The sequence below is a fragment of the Stegostoma tigrinum genome, chromosome 4 (assembly GCF_030684315.1).
Source record: "Stegostoma tigrinum isolate sSteTig4 chromosome 4, sSteTig4.hap1, whole genome shotgun sequence".
NCBI lineage: Eukaryota > Metazoa > Chordata > Chondrichthyes > Orectolobiformes > Stegostomatidae > Stegostoma > Stegostoma tigrinum.
The window spans coordinates 81,422,739-81,438,385 of NC_081357.1; the positions used below are offsets into that span (position 1 = coordinate 81,422,739).

The 15,647-nt window shown below is 42.4% G+C and overlaps 1 protein-coding gene across 5 annotated transcripts in view; it reads right to left on the reverse strand.

Moving 5' to 3' along the window:
• The window catches only part of gtf3c2 (general transcription factor IIIC, polypeptide 2, beta), a 223,644-nt gene that overhangs the window by 207,781 nt on the left and 216 nt on the right, over positions 1-15,647 (reverse strand). For 4 of the 5 annotated variants that reach the window (XM_059645478.1, XM_059645479.1, XM_059645476.1 and 1 more), the window contains exon 2: positions 8,953-10,626. In XM_059645478.1, the coding sequence (XP_059501461.1) occupies positions 8,953-10,559 (1,607 nt within the window). In that variant the 5' untranslated portion in view covers positions 10,560-10,626. Of the gene's footprint in view, positions 1-8,952; positions 10,627-13,845; positions 14,002-15,647 lie in introns of all 5 variants that reach the window. The other variant, XM_059645477.1, reaches the window with a different exon arrangement.

The window sequence follows — 15,647 nt, forward strand, 5'->3', positions numbered from 1 at the left end:
TTATCACTAGGTATTGGCTTATGAGTCTCCGCAAATTGTTTCCAAAGCTTTAAATGTGTCCTTTTTGCTTTGTAAAGGGCACAAAACTTACAATGAGTTCCTGACTTGTATTCTTTTGTTTCAAATGTAAAGATTAGAATTCTAATGGTTTTACTGAACTCTGTTTTGTTTTGGTTGGGCACATTTAACATCAAATATATTAGAAGCTTTGTCTGAGGTCAAGTTGGTGTGGACCACACTCTAGGACTTCAACTCATATCGAATGTGATATTTCAGTGCAGTGCTAAGATAATTCTGCATTGTCAAATGTTTCAGTTTTCGACAGGATGTTATACTGAACATGCAACTGTCTGTTCTGTGAAAGTTTAAAAAAATCTGATAGCACTTTTTACAGTGTATGGGATTGACACTTGTTCTTTAGTCAATGCACAATAACTGGACATTTATCCCAGCAGTTGTTTGCAGAACTTTGCTCTGAGATTTGTTGCCACACTTAACTACATCAGACTGATTTGCTGCAAAAATAGTCTGTAGCTGTGAATAGCTTCAGTGTATCTAAGTACATGATGGCGTGCTAGACAACAGTTTTTTTCCCCCCAAAATCTACCCTCAACTTCAATCGAAAGTGGGGCTAGAATTACCATTATTCTGGCTCAGATGAGAATGCTGCCATTCATGGAGTCTCTGTACTTTTCCTTGTATGCAGTAAGCTGAATTTCTCTCATTTTGAATGTAATAGTAATTTAATATTTAAACAAACTTGCAAGCTCCTTGTGCAATTATTCCGTAATTGCTGAGTTAGACTTCTGATTATACATTTTCTCATTCAGTATCAAGTATCTCCTATGCTTAATAGTAACACTCTGGTTTTGTAGTTAGTAGGTTGTGGCTTCAAAATCCATTCCAGGATATGGATCAGATCCTTTGCAATAGTCCTGAGGCACAACTGCACTGTTTCAGACAAGCATTCAACAGTGCCCCTGTCCAACAGGAAAATATTCCATGGTACTAATCTAAGAGCAGCTTGGGAGTATCTTAATTAATACTTGGTCACTAATTACTAAAACTTCACCACACATTCATAGCACTTCCTATCCTCTTCAAGTCCTTCACCTTTCTTTTCTCTTCTTTTTGTCACAGCACAATCACATACTTGCAAAGGGATTCTCCCTTGTATTCTAATCCTTCATCCTGTTACTTAGCTACCTTACGGTTGTTGTGGTTGGTTGGCTCGCTCGGCAAACTGGTTCTTTGTTCTGCAGACGTTTCATTATCAATCATCGGAGGCTGCACTGATGATGTTACCCAGCAGGGTAATGAAATGTCTGCGGAACAACGAACCAGTTCGGTGAGCCAACCAACCACAACATCCACAACCAAAGCCACAAATGTAATCTAATACGTTACGGTTCTTGTTTGCTACCTGGGACTGACATCTCATTTCAGGTGTAGATTCAACTGTGCTTCATTGCGAACATACCTCAATTAGTGAAAAATAAACTAAAAGGGCAGAAAAAAGAGAAAATATTCAATTGAGATGGAAACTGGGACTTGCAAAAAAAAGCCACTCTCTGAAGGCCAAGAATAACAAGAAGTGCTTCAAGGAGAGAATCAACCACAACATCCCCACTATGCTAAGATCCTGCAGTTTGCATTAAGAACCAAAATGCTAGCACTTCATATTTTGCACCATGTTTAAGAAGTAGCATAACTTTGGTTCTGTTGGTATCACTCCTACCACTGAGTCAAAAGGCCCAAGGTTCTTGCGTGTGAAATCTAGGCTGACATTCCAGCGAAGTACTACGGAATTAAAAAAAGAAAATGCTGAATGCCAAACATTTTGTTTTTCAGATTCCCAGTACCGGCTGTATTTTGTTTTTGTTCTCCACAGATGCTGAGAAAAACATAGATAATGGGAACTGCAGATGCTGGAGAATCCAAGATCATAAAATGTGAGGCTGGATGAACACAGCAGGCCAAGCAGCATCTCAGGAGCACAAAAGCCGCCGTTTCGGGCCCAGACCCTTCATCAGAGAGGTCCGAAATGTCAGCTTTTGTGCTCCTGAGATGCTGCTTGGTCTGCTGTGTTCATCCAGCTTCACACTGTGTTATCTTGGATTCTCTAGCATCTGCAGTTCCCATTATATCTGGTCTCCTCCATGAGTTTACTTTCCCTTGTCTTCACTCCCAGCAAGCACTGATTTATTCTGTACACACCGCGGGAGATTGGGCTGTGCGGATCAAACTCTCATCATTCATGACCTTTCTGCCTCGCGCGCCCCCTTCTTTTAAAGACTTAGCTTGATGCCTTTTTGTCCATTAGCCTAACATCTACCTTCTCCATCACAACAGTTGTGGATTTTGATAAGACGTTCCACGTAGCGAAAGACCAAAGACCTCGCACGAGTATGATCAGACCAAATTGTTACCAATCAAAGAGGGAGATAATGAGATAGAATGCAAGAATTTTGGTATAAAAAGTTAGTTATAAGAATGTTGAGCAGTTTGGAGGGTACAGTGTGGCTTCCTCTACATTGGGGAAACCAAGCGGAGGCTTGGGGACCGCTTTGCAGAACACCTCCGCTCGGTTCGCAACAAACAACTGCACCTCCCAGTCGCAAACCATTTCCACTCCCCCTCCCATTCTTTAGATGACATGTCCATCATGGGCCTCCTGCACTGCCACAATGATGCCACCCGAAGGTTGCAGGAACAGCAACTCATATTCCGCTTGGGAACCCTGCAGCCTAACGGTGTCAATGTGGACTTCACCAGCTTCAAAATCTCCCCTTCCCCCACCGCATCCCTAAACCAGCCCAATTCGTCCCCTCCGCCCACTGCACCACACAACCAGCCCAGCTCTTCCCCTCCACCCACTGCATCCCAAAACCAGTTCAACCTGTCTCTACCTCCCTAACCTGTTCTTCCTCTCACCCATCCCTTCCTCCCACCCCAAGCTGCACCCCCATCTCCTACTTACTAACTTCATCCCACCTCCTTGACCTGTCCGTCTTCCCTGGACTGACCTATCCCCTCCCTACCTCCCCACCTATACTCACTCCACCTGTCTTCTTTTCTCTCCATCTTTGGTCTGCCTCCCCCTCTCTCCCTATTTATTCCAGAACCCTCACCCCATCCCCCTCTCTGATGAAGGGTCTAGGCCCGAAACGTCAGCTTTTGTGCTCCTGAGATGCTGCTTGGCCTGCTGCGTTCATCCAGCCTCACATTTTATGATCTGAGAAAAACATACTTTTTTTTCCTCTGGTGCTTTGTTTTTTCTTCAGATCACCAGCATCTACAATATTTTGCTTTCAGTTGTATAACATAAAAGATTTCATGGTACCCTCAAAAACTAAGGGAGAATCACCCTAACATCAACCCAATGTTTCTTAATCATCAGTAACAAAATTGATTATAGAGTCATACAACATAGAAACAGAAGTGGTGGGCCAAAGAGTCTATGCTGACCAACAAAAACTAAATTCAGTAATCCCATTTACCTGCACCTGATCCACAGTCTACTATGCCCTGACATTTTTAGTACTCATTATTAGATGCTTTTAATGTTGCAAGAGTAACCTGCCTGCCCTACCCCTTCATGCAGCAAATTCCATATTGCTACCATCCTTCTTGACAAATCTCCTCTAAACCACCTACTCCTCACTTCAAAAACTTATGCCCTCTGGTCTTAGGTATATTTGTCACAAGAAAAAGATTCTCACAAACTATGCCTATGCCTCTATGCCTATCATAATTTTGTATACCTCAAACAGATCTTCACTCCGCTTCCTCTGCTCCAACGAAAACAAATCCAGCCTATTCATTGTCTTCTCACGGTGGAGACTTTTCATCCCAGGCAAAATCGTACTGAATCTCTTCTGCAGCCTCTCCAGTGCAGTCACATCCTTCCAATGGCGTGACGACTAGAACTGCACTCAGTATTCCACCTGCGACCTAACCAATGTTTTAAGAAGTTGTAACAAGATTTCCTTGCTTCCAAATTCTGTGGTCTGGCTAGTGAAAGTAAACATCCTGTATGCCTTCTTCACTACCCTAACCACCTACGCTTCAGGTTTTTTTTTAAGATTAGATTAGATTACCTACAGTGTGGAAACAAGCCCTTCGGCCCAACAAGTCCACACCGCCCTTGAAGAATCCCACACAGACCCATCCCCCTATAACCCACACACCCCTGAACACTATGGGAAATTTAGCATGGCCAATCCACCTAGCCTGCACATCTTTGGGACAGTGGGAGGAAACCCACGCAGACACGGGGAGAACATGCAAACTCCACACAGACAGTCGCCCGAGGCTGGAATCAAACCCAGGTCCCTGGTGCTGTGAGGCTGCAATGCTAACCACTGAGCCACCGTGCCGCCACAGTATCTGTGGATTTGTACATTAAGATTGATTTGTTTCTCTCTAGTCCCTAGGGACCATTGCATGAATCCTTCCCAAAATGCCTCACAACTGACACTAAACTCCTTCTATCATTGCTCTGCCTGATTTACCAGCTGATCAATATCACACTGCAGCCTGAGAGCATCCACTTCACTTTGAACATTGCCACCAATTTTTGGTGTGATCTGCAAACTTACTAATAACACTTTCTACATTCACATTCAAGTCATTAATGTACATAAACAACAGCAAGGGTCACAGCATGGATCCCCGTGGCACACCACAGGTCAGAGGCTTCAAATCCCAAAAACATCCCTTCACCATCCCCCTTTGCTTCTTGATCGGAAGCTAATTTTGATGCAGTTTGTCTGTTATCTGCTTATTAACATATTTATGCTGGTGTTGTGTATCAATTACCTACCAGATTTGCTACATTGCTACTGTGACTGTACCTCAAAAGGTATGTTATTGCCTGTAAGATGCTTTGATTTGTGTTGAAGTCATGGAAGGGCTAAGAACCAGCATCAATGGTGGTTCAGTTGGTAGCACACAGACGCAGATGGATTACAGATCCTACTTCAGATCTGGAATATGAAATCGGGGTTGGCAATCCAGTTTAGTATTTCAAAATTTTAAAAGTTCATTCATGAGATGCATGCATCATTAGCAAGACTAGTATTTGTTGAACTAACTACTGGTACATTTCAAACGGTAATTAACAATTAACCACCTAGCTGTGGATTTTAAGTAATACCAGCCAATTCAGGCATGGATAACAGTTTTCCTCCCGAAAGAACATATTGCAAACCTGAATATTTATGAGAATTGATGATAGTTTCATTGCATCATTACTGGGACTAGCTTTTCCAATTTGAGATTCATTATACAATTGAATTTAAATCCCATCAGCAGCACGGTCGGATTAGAAGCCATATCCTCAGAGCATTATCTTGGGCAGCTGGATTACTCTGACATACACAGATCCCTTAAAATGGCCACCCAAGTGGACAGGGTTGTTAAGGACGCATATGGTGTTTTGGCTTTCATTAGCAGGGGGATTGAGTTTAAGAGTCGTGAGATCTTGTTGCAGCTCTATAAAACTTTGGTTAGACCGCACTTGGAATACTGCGTCCAGTTCTGGTCGCCCTATTATAGGAAAGATGTGGATGCTTTGGAGAGGGTTCAGAGGAGGTTTACCAGGATGCTGCCTGGACTGGAGGGCTTATCTTATGAAGAGAGGTTGACTGAGCTTGGACTTTTCTCATTGGAGAAAAGGAGGAGGTGAGGGGACCTAATTGAGGTATACAAGATAATGAGAGGCATAGATAGAGTTGATAGCCAGAGACTATTGCCCAGGGCAGAAAAGGCTAACACGAGGGGTCACAGTTTTAAGCTGGTTGGAGGAAGGTATAGAGGGGATGTCAGAGGCGGGTTCTTTACACAGAGAGTTGTGAGAGCATGGAATGCATTGCCAGCAGCAGTTGCGGAAGCAAGGTCATTGGGGACATTTAAGAGACTGCTGGACATGCATATGGTCACAGAAATTTGAGGGTGCAAACAAGAGGATCAATGGTCGGCACAACATCGTGGGCTGAAGGGCCTGTTCTGTGCTGTACTGTTCTATGTTCTATTACTACTACACCACAATCTCTCCAAGCTATTTTGATTGCACTGATACACCGCAAGGACAGAAAAAATATTCCATACAACTCATTTGATGCAAATACTATAAATTAATAATGAAAAGTACAATGGCTGTTAGTGAATAGTAAGCCACAGAAACTCAAGAAGTAGATTTTAAACAAAAAATCAAAATCTGTTTTGCAATAGATTTATGGTCATATATCAATTATATCAAAAACTGAAAATCTAAAGGGGCAAAATTTGACATTAGCAACATTATCACACAAATGTTTAAAGCACACATTAAATTCATTTCTCCCATGTTTTAGAATTGGAAAGGAATGTGGTGCAGCCGTGTTAAATATTTCAATAGCAAAATTGCCAAAAATACTTCAACCTTTTTGATTCAAAGGGTAAAAGCCAGAAATCCCTATTATTTCAGATGCGTTTATGAAAGTCTATTTAATTCTATGATTATTTTAACACGATGAAACAGGCTGCACGTCTCTAGAACAAAAAAACACAAGTACAACACATTTTTGGCTACTCATGTCATCAGTCATGGCTTGGTAGCTAGCATTCTTGCTAGAATCTATATGTACATGTTCTGGTTTCACATTCCATTTCAGGACTTGAGCACACAATACCAGCTCACATTCCATAATAGTATACAGGGAGAGCTACACTTGCAAAGATGGCATATTTACAATTACAAGTTAAATCAAGCGAGTTTTGAGAACAGGAAATGACATAACCAATGCAGGAAATGACATCACCAACCCAAGGGAACCTAAACAGATAAACAGAAAGCGGGACATAACACCAGCGCTTCGTCGGAGGCTCACTGATGATGTTACCTAGAATAGTGACAAAACGTCTGAAAACGAACCTTCCAGCTCAGCAAGCAAACTCACATCCAGAAGTTAAACCAAGTCTGCCTGCTCAGATGGACTTTAAAATTCCATGCTGATATTTAAAGAACAAGCCTGTGTCCTGGTCAATACCAATTCCACGATCAACAGTGTAAACAGGTCACATGTTCCACACTACTTGTTAGATTAGGTTAGATTCACTACAGTGTGGAAACAGGACCTTCGGCCCATCAATTCCACAGTGCCCCTTGAAACATCCCACCCAGACCCATCCCCCTGTAACCCACACACCCCTGAACACTATGGGCAATTTAGCATGGCCGATCCACCTAGCCTGCACATCTTTGGACTGTGGAAGGAAACCCATGCAAACACAGGGAGAATGTGCAAACTCCACACAGGCAGTTACCCAAGGCTGGAATTGAATCTGGGACCCTGACGCTGAGAGGCTGCAGTGCTAACCACTGAGCCACTGGGTCACCCCAATGGCATACTTGTGGGATCTTATATCGTACCATAGAATGTCTACAGTGAGGAAACAGACCCTTTGGCCCAACAAGTCTACGCTGACCCTCAAAGCATTGCATCCAGACCCATCTCCCTACAACCCACCTAATCTACACATCCCTGAACACTACAGCCAATTTCCCATGGCCAATCCACCCAGCCTGCACATCTTTGGACTGTGGGAGGAAACTGGAGCACCCGGAGGAAACCCACGCAGACACGGGGAGAATGTGCAACCTCCACACAGACAGTTGCCCAAAGTTGGGATCGAACCCAGGTCTCTGGTGCTGTGAGGCAGCAGTGTTAACCACTGTGCCACCCTACTTTAAATTTAGTCCTTTAAACTTACCTCATTTTACCTTAAACCTATGTTCCCTAGTAACTAATATCTCTTCCCTGAAGAAAGACTCCAAAAATCGCTGCCTTTTACTGCATAACGGTGGCCATATCACAAAAGTAGTTTACTGGATGCAAAGTCATTTTGGACAGCTTCAGCTCATGAAAAGTGCGATTAGAAATGTTTTCTCAGCTTTTGCTATGTTTTGTAAGCAGGTGATCAATTAGGATATTGTATAGCTAGTCTGAGTATTGAGCTTGGCTTTAGTCAGCTGCTCTGCCTGCAACACAGCAAGTTAAAGACAGATCAAAATATCATAACTTCCAGAGAAAGCATTTCTCTCCCCTTTTGAAAGGGATGTTGTAAAAGTAATATAAAATACAACTGATGTTCACAGCAAAATAGTTTCCTATGACAGAATGTAAATGGTGGGCAAAGGTAAAAATTGCAGTTTTTAAAAGAGACTACTGATTTTTCATAATTAATAAAACAAATTATTATATGCTTCAAAAAAGCAGTTTAATATTCTAATGATTTTACTTATAGTGGAATGAAAATGTTGCCAAATGGGACAGGCTTATCACCTCTGTTTGCTTTATCATTCAAATTTGGAAGCAATGTATTCCATAAATCCTCCCAACGTATATCTGTGTCCTAATTGGTTACCCTGCCTCATATTATTCCTCCCTCAGTAATGTGCCTGGGTCATGACACATTGTATGGGACACAGTGAGCATACCCATATCCTAATGCAAGATGGCAGCCATCTTCAACACAATGTGTCTGCCACCAGACAACTAAGCATATTCCATTCATAGCTAAATGTTTCTGCAAACCAATGATTATGATGTATGGAGAAAGCAACAGACCATAGAGAAACAAAAACAGAAATTTCTGGAAAAGCTCAGGTCTGGCAGCATCTGTGCAATGAAATCAGAGTTAATGTTTTGGGTCAAGTGACCCTTCTTCAGCTCATGGAGGCTTCACTACACTCATCAGACTATCTAGAAATGAATATTAGAATCAATAACACACCCATAATAGTTTCATACTCAGGTGTACACTGATTTTAATATCTGTCTCTCTGATTTTTGTTATGTGTGTTGAGTTGGGAGAAGTAACATTTCAATCTTGTATTACTGGTAGGGAGTCTTGCCGACCAATTACAATTCAAGCACATGTGCACGGCCAATTAGATTAGTTCCTTACGCTCTGGCCGCCCTCCTCTTTGGTCGGCCACTTGCCGTTAGCTCATTGTCGGTATTGCTCTCTTCCAATAATCTCTGGACAATTGGCTTCAACAGCCCATGGGTATCTGTACTGTCTTCTTGGGGTACCATCTTATTCTTAGGTTTTCTTCCTCTCTTCTTGGGTATCTGCATTGGTGGTGGAGCATCAATCTCAGTGACACCACCATTTTCAGAAATATTACTACCAGCTGTTGGAGCCTGCAGCACCACTCTTTCAGCAGCCACTGCTTCTGCATTCTTAGGTTTTCTTCCTCGTTTTGTCAGGATCTTCACTGGTTCATGAATTACCACCTCATTGTTACTATCATTTTTAGCGTCATCACTAAGCCCCTTTGATGGAATTTGTTGCACTATTCTTTCAAATATTTTTTTTGCATTTTTCAGTTTTCTTCCTCTTTTCTTTGGGATGTTGGCTGGTTGAGGAGCTCCCAATTCAAATTTGCCATCATTTTCAGCAGCATCAGAATACCCTTTTGATGTTTGTGACACTGTTCTTGTATTTTTAGGTTTTCTTGCTTGTTTCTTTGGAATCAGCACTGGCTCAAGAGTTCCCACTTCTGGGCCACAACCATTCTCACTGTTGCCATGACTGGGAATTTCTTTTGCAAATGTAACCACTGCACTTTTAGGCTTTCTTCCTCGTTTCTTAGGGGCGTTCACAGGATTAGCGCTTGTTTCACAAGGACAACCATTCACAGATCTATCAAAGAGGTCCACTTCTGGATTACGCATCAAGCTATTTTGATCTTTTATGCATGACTCCTGTTTTTTGTCTGTATTTTGCTGTACAAGTAATGGATCAGGAGCTAGACAAAACTTAATTTCGGACTCATTTACAGTTGCAATATTTTCATCTGCAGCAGAATGGTTTAAGTGATCAATCAACGGGTCTTTTCCTCCTTTTCTCCATTGTCCTTCTATTTCACAAGTACTCTGCTCTGAAACTACCAGAGTGTTGGGATGGAGATTGGTATCTTTTGAAGTGATTGTGGCACGTATGACAGCACTCTTACTCAAAGTGGCATGACACACTGTAGGTTGTGAACTGTGATTTGCAGATTTGGATTTCTCCTTGGTAACATCAGCACTTTGCTGTAAAAGGATCATACCAAATGGTCGATGGTTTTCATCTGCAGACACTGTAGAAGCTATCCCATCTGTAGTCAAAAGATTAGTTGTTAATTTTAGGTCAGAGACAAGCAGACTTTTGTCTTTTTGTGGACTTCTGTTATTAGTTGCTGCTTGTCCTGATGTTTTATTAGCAACATGTGGTTTAGAAACTCGTACAGATGCTGCAGATATAAATGAAGAATTCTTGTTAGTATTGCCAATTAAACTGTCACCGTCTTTTTCAACGAAACTGGATACACAAATGGCTTCTTTTTCCAAACGCACACAGTTCTCAGCAGGGTTCTCAGTGTGAAAATCACTGGTTGTAGATCCTAATCCATCATTATTTATGTGAGTCGTTGATCTTGCAGGGGTCTGAGCAGCTTCGACCGAGACAGACGTTTTTTGTGCTTCCTCTGAATCAGCCTCACAGGTATCCTGAAGATTTGGTTCCATAAATATACTTTCTTTCTTATACACTTCAGAGAGTTGATCAGCTCAGGCTCAGCAATTTCATTAAAATCTAGAAAACAAATTGATAAACATCAAATTCTGCACTGCAGTTAGGCATAATATACAACCATAAGACTTGGGAGTGGAATTAAGGCCATTCAGCCCATCGAGTCCACTCCACCATTTAATCATGGCTGATGGGCATTTCAACTCCACTTCCCTGCACTCTCCCCGTAGCCCTTGATTCCTTGTGAGATCAAGAATTTATCGATCTCTGCCTTGAAGGCATCTAACATCCTGGCCTCCACTGCAATCCATGGCAATGAATTCCACAATACCACCACCCTCTGGCTGAAGAAATGCCTCCTCGTTTCTGTTTTAAATTTACCCCCTCTAATTCTAAGGCTGTGCCCATGGGTCCTAGTCTCCTTGCCTAATGGAAACAACTTCGCAGCGTCTACCCTTTCTAAGCCATACATTATCTTATAAGTTTCTATTAGATCTCCCCTCAACTTTCTAAACTCTAATGAATACAATCCCAGGATCCTTAGCCGCTCATCATACGTTAAACCTACCATTCCAGGGATCATCCATGTGAATCTCCGCTGGACATGCTCCAGGGCCAGTATGTCCTTCCTGAGGTGGACACAGTATTCTAATTAGGGCCTAACTAGAGCTTTATAAAGTCTCAGAAGCACATCACTGCTTTTATATTCCAACCCTCTTGAGATAAACGACAACATTACATTCGCTTTCTTAATTACGGACTCTACCTGCAAGTTAACTTTTAGAGAATCCTGGGCCAACACTCCCAGACCCCTTTGTCCTTCTGTTTTATGAATTTTCGCACCGTTAGAAAATAGTCCATGCCTGTATTCTTTTTTCCAAAGTGCAAACCTCACATTTGCTCACGTTGAATTTCGTCAGCCATTTCCTGGGCCATTCTCCTGAACTGTCGAAATCTTTCTGCAGCCTCCCCATCCTTCATATTACATTGCCTTTAGCATATTCAGGTTCATATTGCAAAGTCAAAGTTCTAACTAAGCAGTAAAAAAGTTTGCACATTGTGTCTCTGAACTTAAGATATCAAACTCCATAGATTATGCAAATAGTTAATTGCAGGGTTGACATCACAGTTTGATAATCATCAAAATTGAGAATAACAGTGATCCACTACACAAGTTCCAAACTGTAGATAAACCAGGAATTCAAAAGTAAGTCACTGGGCATCTTGCACCTACTCTTTCACAGAAAGTACACTTTTCAAATTTACTCATTTAGCTTGCAAACACCCTGAAAATTTTCCCATGACTCCATAATAATCAAAGAATGCCAGAGAAATTCAACCGAACAGTATTAGAACATCTATTAATGAATAGAACAAATAGTCTAAATTGAACAAATAGGACAGAATCGAGCAAATACTTTACCAACTATGCTTCACAGGTGACATTCTCATAAGGCCAGTATGTCAGAAACCATTTTAAACATTGTCCCAAATCTTTCTCAAGGGTTAAGCTGGAATCATGTTGTGAGACAGAAACAACCAAGATTTGTTCCACTCAATCAGGTGTGGAGTTCTTGAGAATAGAGTTCAGAAGGTGAGGGAATTCTCTCTCAATTGTGGGTAAAAGCACCTTGTTGTAAAGTATGAGATGCTCTCGGTATTGCCCTACATGCCCCAGGCTTTGGCCCACAGCCTGCTTCTGCACCATGACAGTCACCTGAGCTATCTTCTGTCTGCACAGAATACTTAGGATGGAAGCTATGTGGAAGTCCACACTGACCCCCTGAAGAACTTCTGATCCAGACCCACCCCTCTAATCTTTCCCTCTAACCCTGCATTTTCCCATGGTCAATCCATTGAACCTACAATTCTTTGGTCTGTGGGAGAAACTAGGGCACCTGAAAGAACCCCAAGCAGACACAGTGGGAAACGTGCTAACTCTACGTAGACAGTCACCTAAGGCTAAAATCGAACCTCTGTCTCTGGCACTGTGAGGCAGCAATGCCAACCACTGAGCCACATACCACCCTGTCTGGAGATCGAAAGTGTGCTGTGCCTCAGATGGACCGTGCTGTGTTACTCATCCTTAGTGGAAAGGTCTGTGCAGAATGATGCTTGTGACCCCAAGTCCATCATGCAGTGTTGTGCACATAACAAACTCCAAGACATTGTGTGAAAAGGCACTGGTGGATCCTTTTGTATGATTTCTTGAGCAGACTGTCGAAATCGTTTTGTAGCCCTGCTGGCTATGCATCTCATAGGACAAAGAACTGTTCAGCACAGGAATGGGCCCTTCAGCCCACGATGTTGTACCAAATATGTTGCCAAATTAAACTAACCCCTTCTGCCTGACCTTGGTCCATATCCCACCATTCCTCGCAATTGATCTGTTTGTCCATAATTCCCTCAAATGCCCCTATCATATGTCTCCAACACCACCTCTGGCAACGCATTCCAGACACCTATTGTGTAAAAAAAACTTGCCCCAGACATCTTCTTTGTATCTCCCCCCCACCTTAAATGTATGCCCCTAGTTTTAGACATTTCAACTTGGGAAAAAGATTCTGACCATCAACCCTATCCATGCATCTCATAATTTTAATACATTTCTATCAGATTTCTGCTCAGCCTCCACTGCTCCACAGAAAACAACCAGAGTTTTTCTAGCCTCTCCTTATAGCTCATGTCATCTAATCCAGGCAGCATCCTGGTAAACCTCTTCTGCACCCTGTCCAAAGCCTTCACATCCTACCTGAGATGGGGCAATCAGAACTGATCACAATACTCTTAACTGTGGCCTAACCAAAGTCTTATAGAGCTGCAACATGACTTGCTGACTCTTGTACTTAATTCCCTGACCATAAAGGCAAGCATGCCATTTGCCTTCTTTGCCAGCCTATCTACTTGTGTGGCCAGTTTCAGGGAGTTGTGAACTTGAATTTCAAGATCTAGCCGTACGTCAGCGTTGTTCAGGGTCCTGACATTAACCATATACTTTTCTTCAACATTTGATCTCGCAAAGTGCAGCACCTTATCTTGTCCAGATTAAACTTTGCCCGCTATTTCTGAAACTGACCTTTATCCCGCTATATCCTCTGACAACCTTCTACACTATATACAATTCCACCAATCGTTACGTAGTCTGCAAACTTACCAATTCACCCATCTACATTTTCATCCAAGTCATTCATATATATCACAAACAGAGGTCCCAGTACAGATCCCTGTGGAACACCACTAGTCACAGACCTCCAACCTGAAAAACACCCTTTTACTACTAACCTCTTCTTCTATAGGCAAGCCAATTCTGAATCCATGTGGCCAAGTCACCGTGGATCCCATGCAACTTAATCTCCAGGATGAGCCTACTATGAGGGATGTCTCCAAGATGTCACATGATGTGAAGTACCCAACTGATCACATTATTCTGGAATGCCACTGCAAAGCAGAATAAGAGGGATGCATATTTTTTGCTTGTCAAGGATTATTAGCAACTGTGTAACACAGAATTCAGTGATCACCGTGCTATTCTCAGGGGCTCAATTTCAAATAAATCCCAGTGAAAGGTGCGCTCTAGTCTGCCTGAAACTTGCTATTTTGAGTATGGGTGTCTGGCAAATTCCAAAGTCCAGAACTACATATTGAGGGTTGCACTAAAGCTTGGGATAGCTATTGTAAAGTATCTGCAGTGAAAGTTTAATCAACCAAAGAAGTACGGTATACACTGTTGGGAGTTACTAAACACTGCACAGACCATGCTATCCTTCTCAACTCCACTCCTTCTATCTCACAAAAAGTTGCAACTTTTGTACACCAACCTAATATTGCTTCTCTGTCCCATCTGTTGTGCATTTATATACACTGCCATCAAATACCTAGGAGCTGGAAACCTGTACTTATTGCAGTGTAGAAAAGGAGATTATCTCAATGAAATTTACAAACTTCAAGGGGACGTGACAGTTCAGATGGTGAAATGTTATTTCCCTTCATGGGGGAATATCAAACCACACGCAAAATTTCAAAATAAGGGCCTCCCATGTAAGGAAAAATTACAAATTTCTTCTCTCAAAAGACTGTTAATCTTTGTAGTTCTTTCACAGAGTAAAGGCAGGGTCACAGAATTGGCCAGATATTTCATCTACAGGGAGTCAAGGATAATGGGAAAAGGCATGAAAGTAGAGTTTTATTGACCTTACTGAATAGTTGAGCAGCCTGAATGGGCTAAAGAGTCTATTCCAACTCGTTTTCTTGTGATCTAGCCTCTAGAACTTTCACCTCCAAACTGCTCAACATTCTTATAACTAACTTTTTATACCAAAATTCTTGCATTCTATCTCATTATCTCCCTCTTTGATTGGTGTCAATTTGGTCTGATCATACTCGTGCGAGGTCTTTGGTCTTTCGCTACGTGGAACGTCTTATCAAAATCCACAACTGTTGTGATGGAGAAGGTAGATGTTAGGCTAATGGACAAAAAGGCATCAAGCTAAGTCTTTAAAAGAAGGGGGCGCGCGAGGCAGAAAGGTCATGAATGATGAGAGTTTGATCCGCACAGCCCAATCTCCCGCGGTGTGTACAGAATAAATCAGTGCTTGCTGGGAGTGAAGACAAGGGAAAGTAAACTCATGGAGGAGACCAGATATAATGGGAACTGCAGATGCTAGAGAATCCAAGATAACAAAGTGTGAAGCTGGATGAACGCAGCAGACCAAGCAGCATCTCAGGAGCACAAAAGCTGACATTTCGGACCTCTCTGATGAAGGGTCTGGGCCCGAAACGGCGGCTTTTGTGCTCCTGAGATGCTGCTTGGCCTGCTGTGTTCATCCAGCTTCACACTTTGTTATCATGGAGGCGACTGTCGTCCGCAATGATGACTGACGGCAATCAAACTGGGCTGGAGGAGATCATCTTATCAAATCCGACCTAGGACAGCCTCAGAGCGCCAGTTAACAGCAAGACCGAGCTTCATCGAAGAGCAGGCAGAATGACAGAGCCGGCCAAGTCAGACAAAATTACTCAGGCAGCCCCTTTCATCGAGTGACGTGACAGGCCAGGCCAGGCTCGGCTCGATTACAATCCTGTCG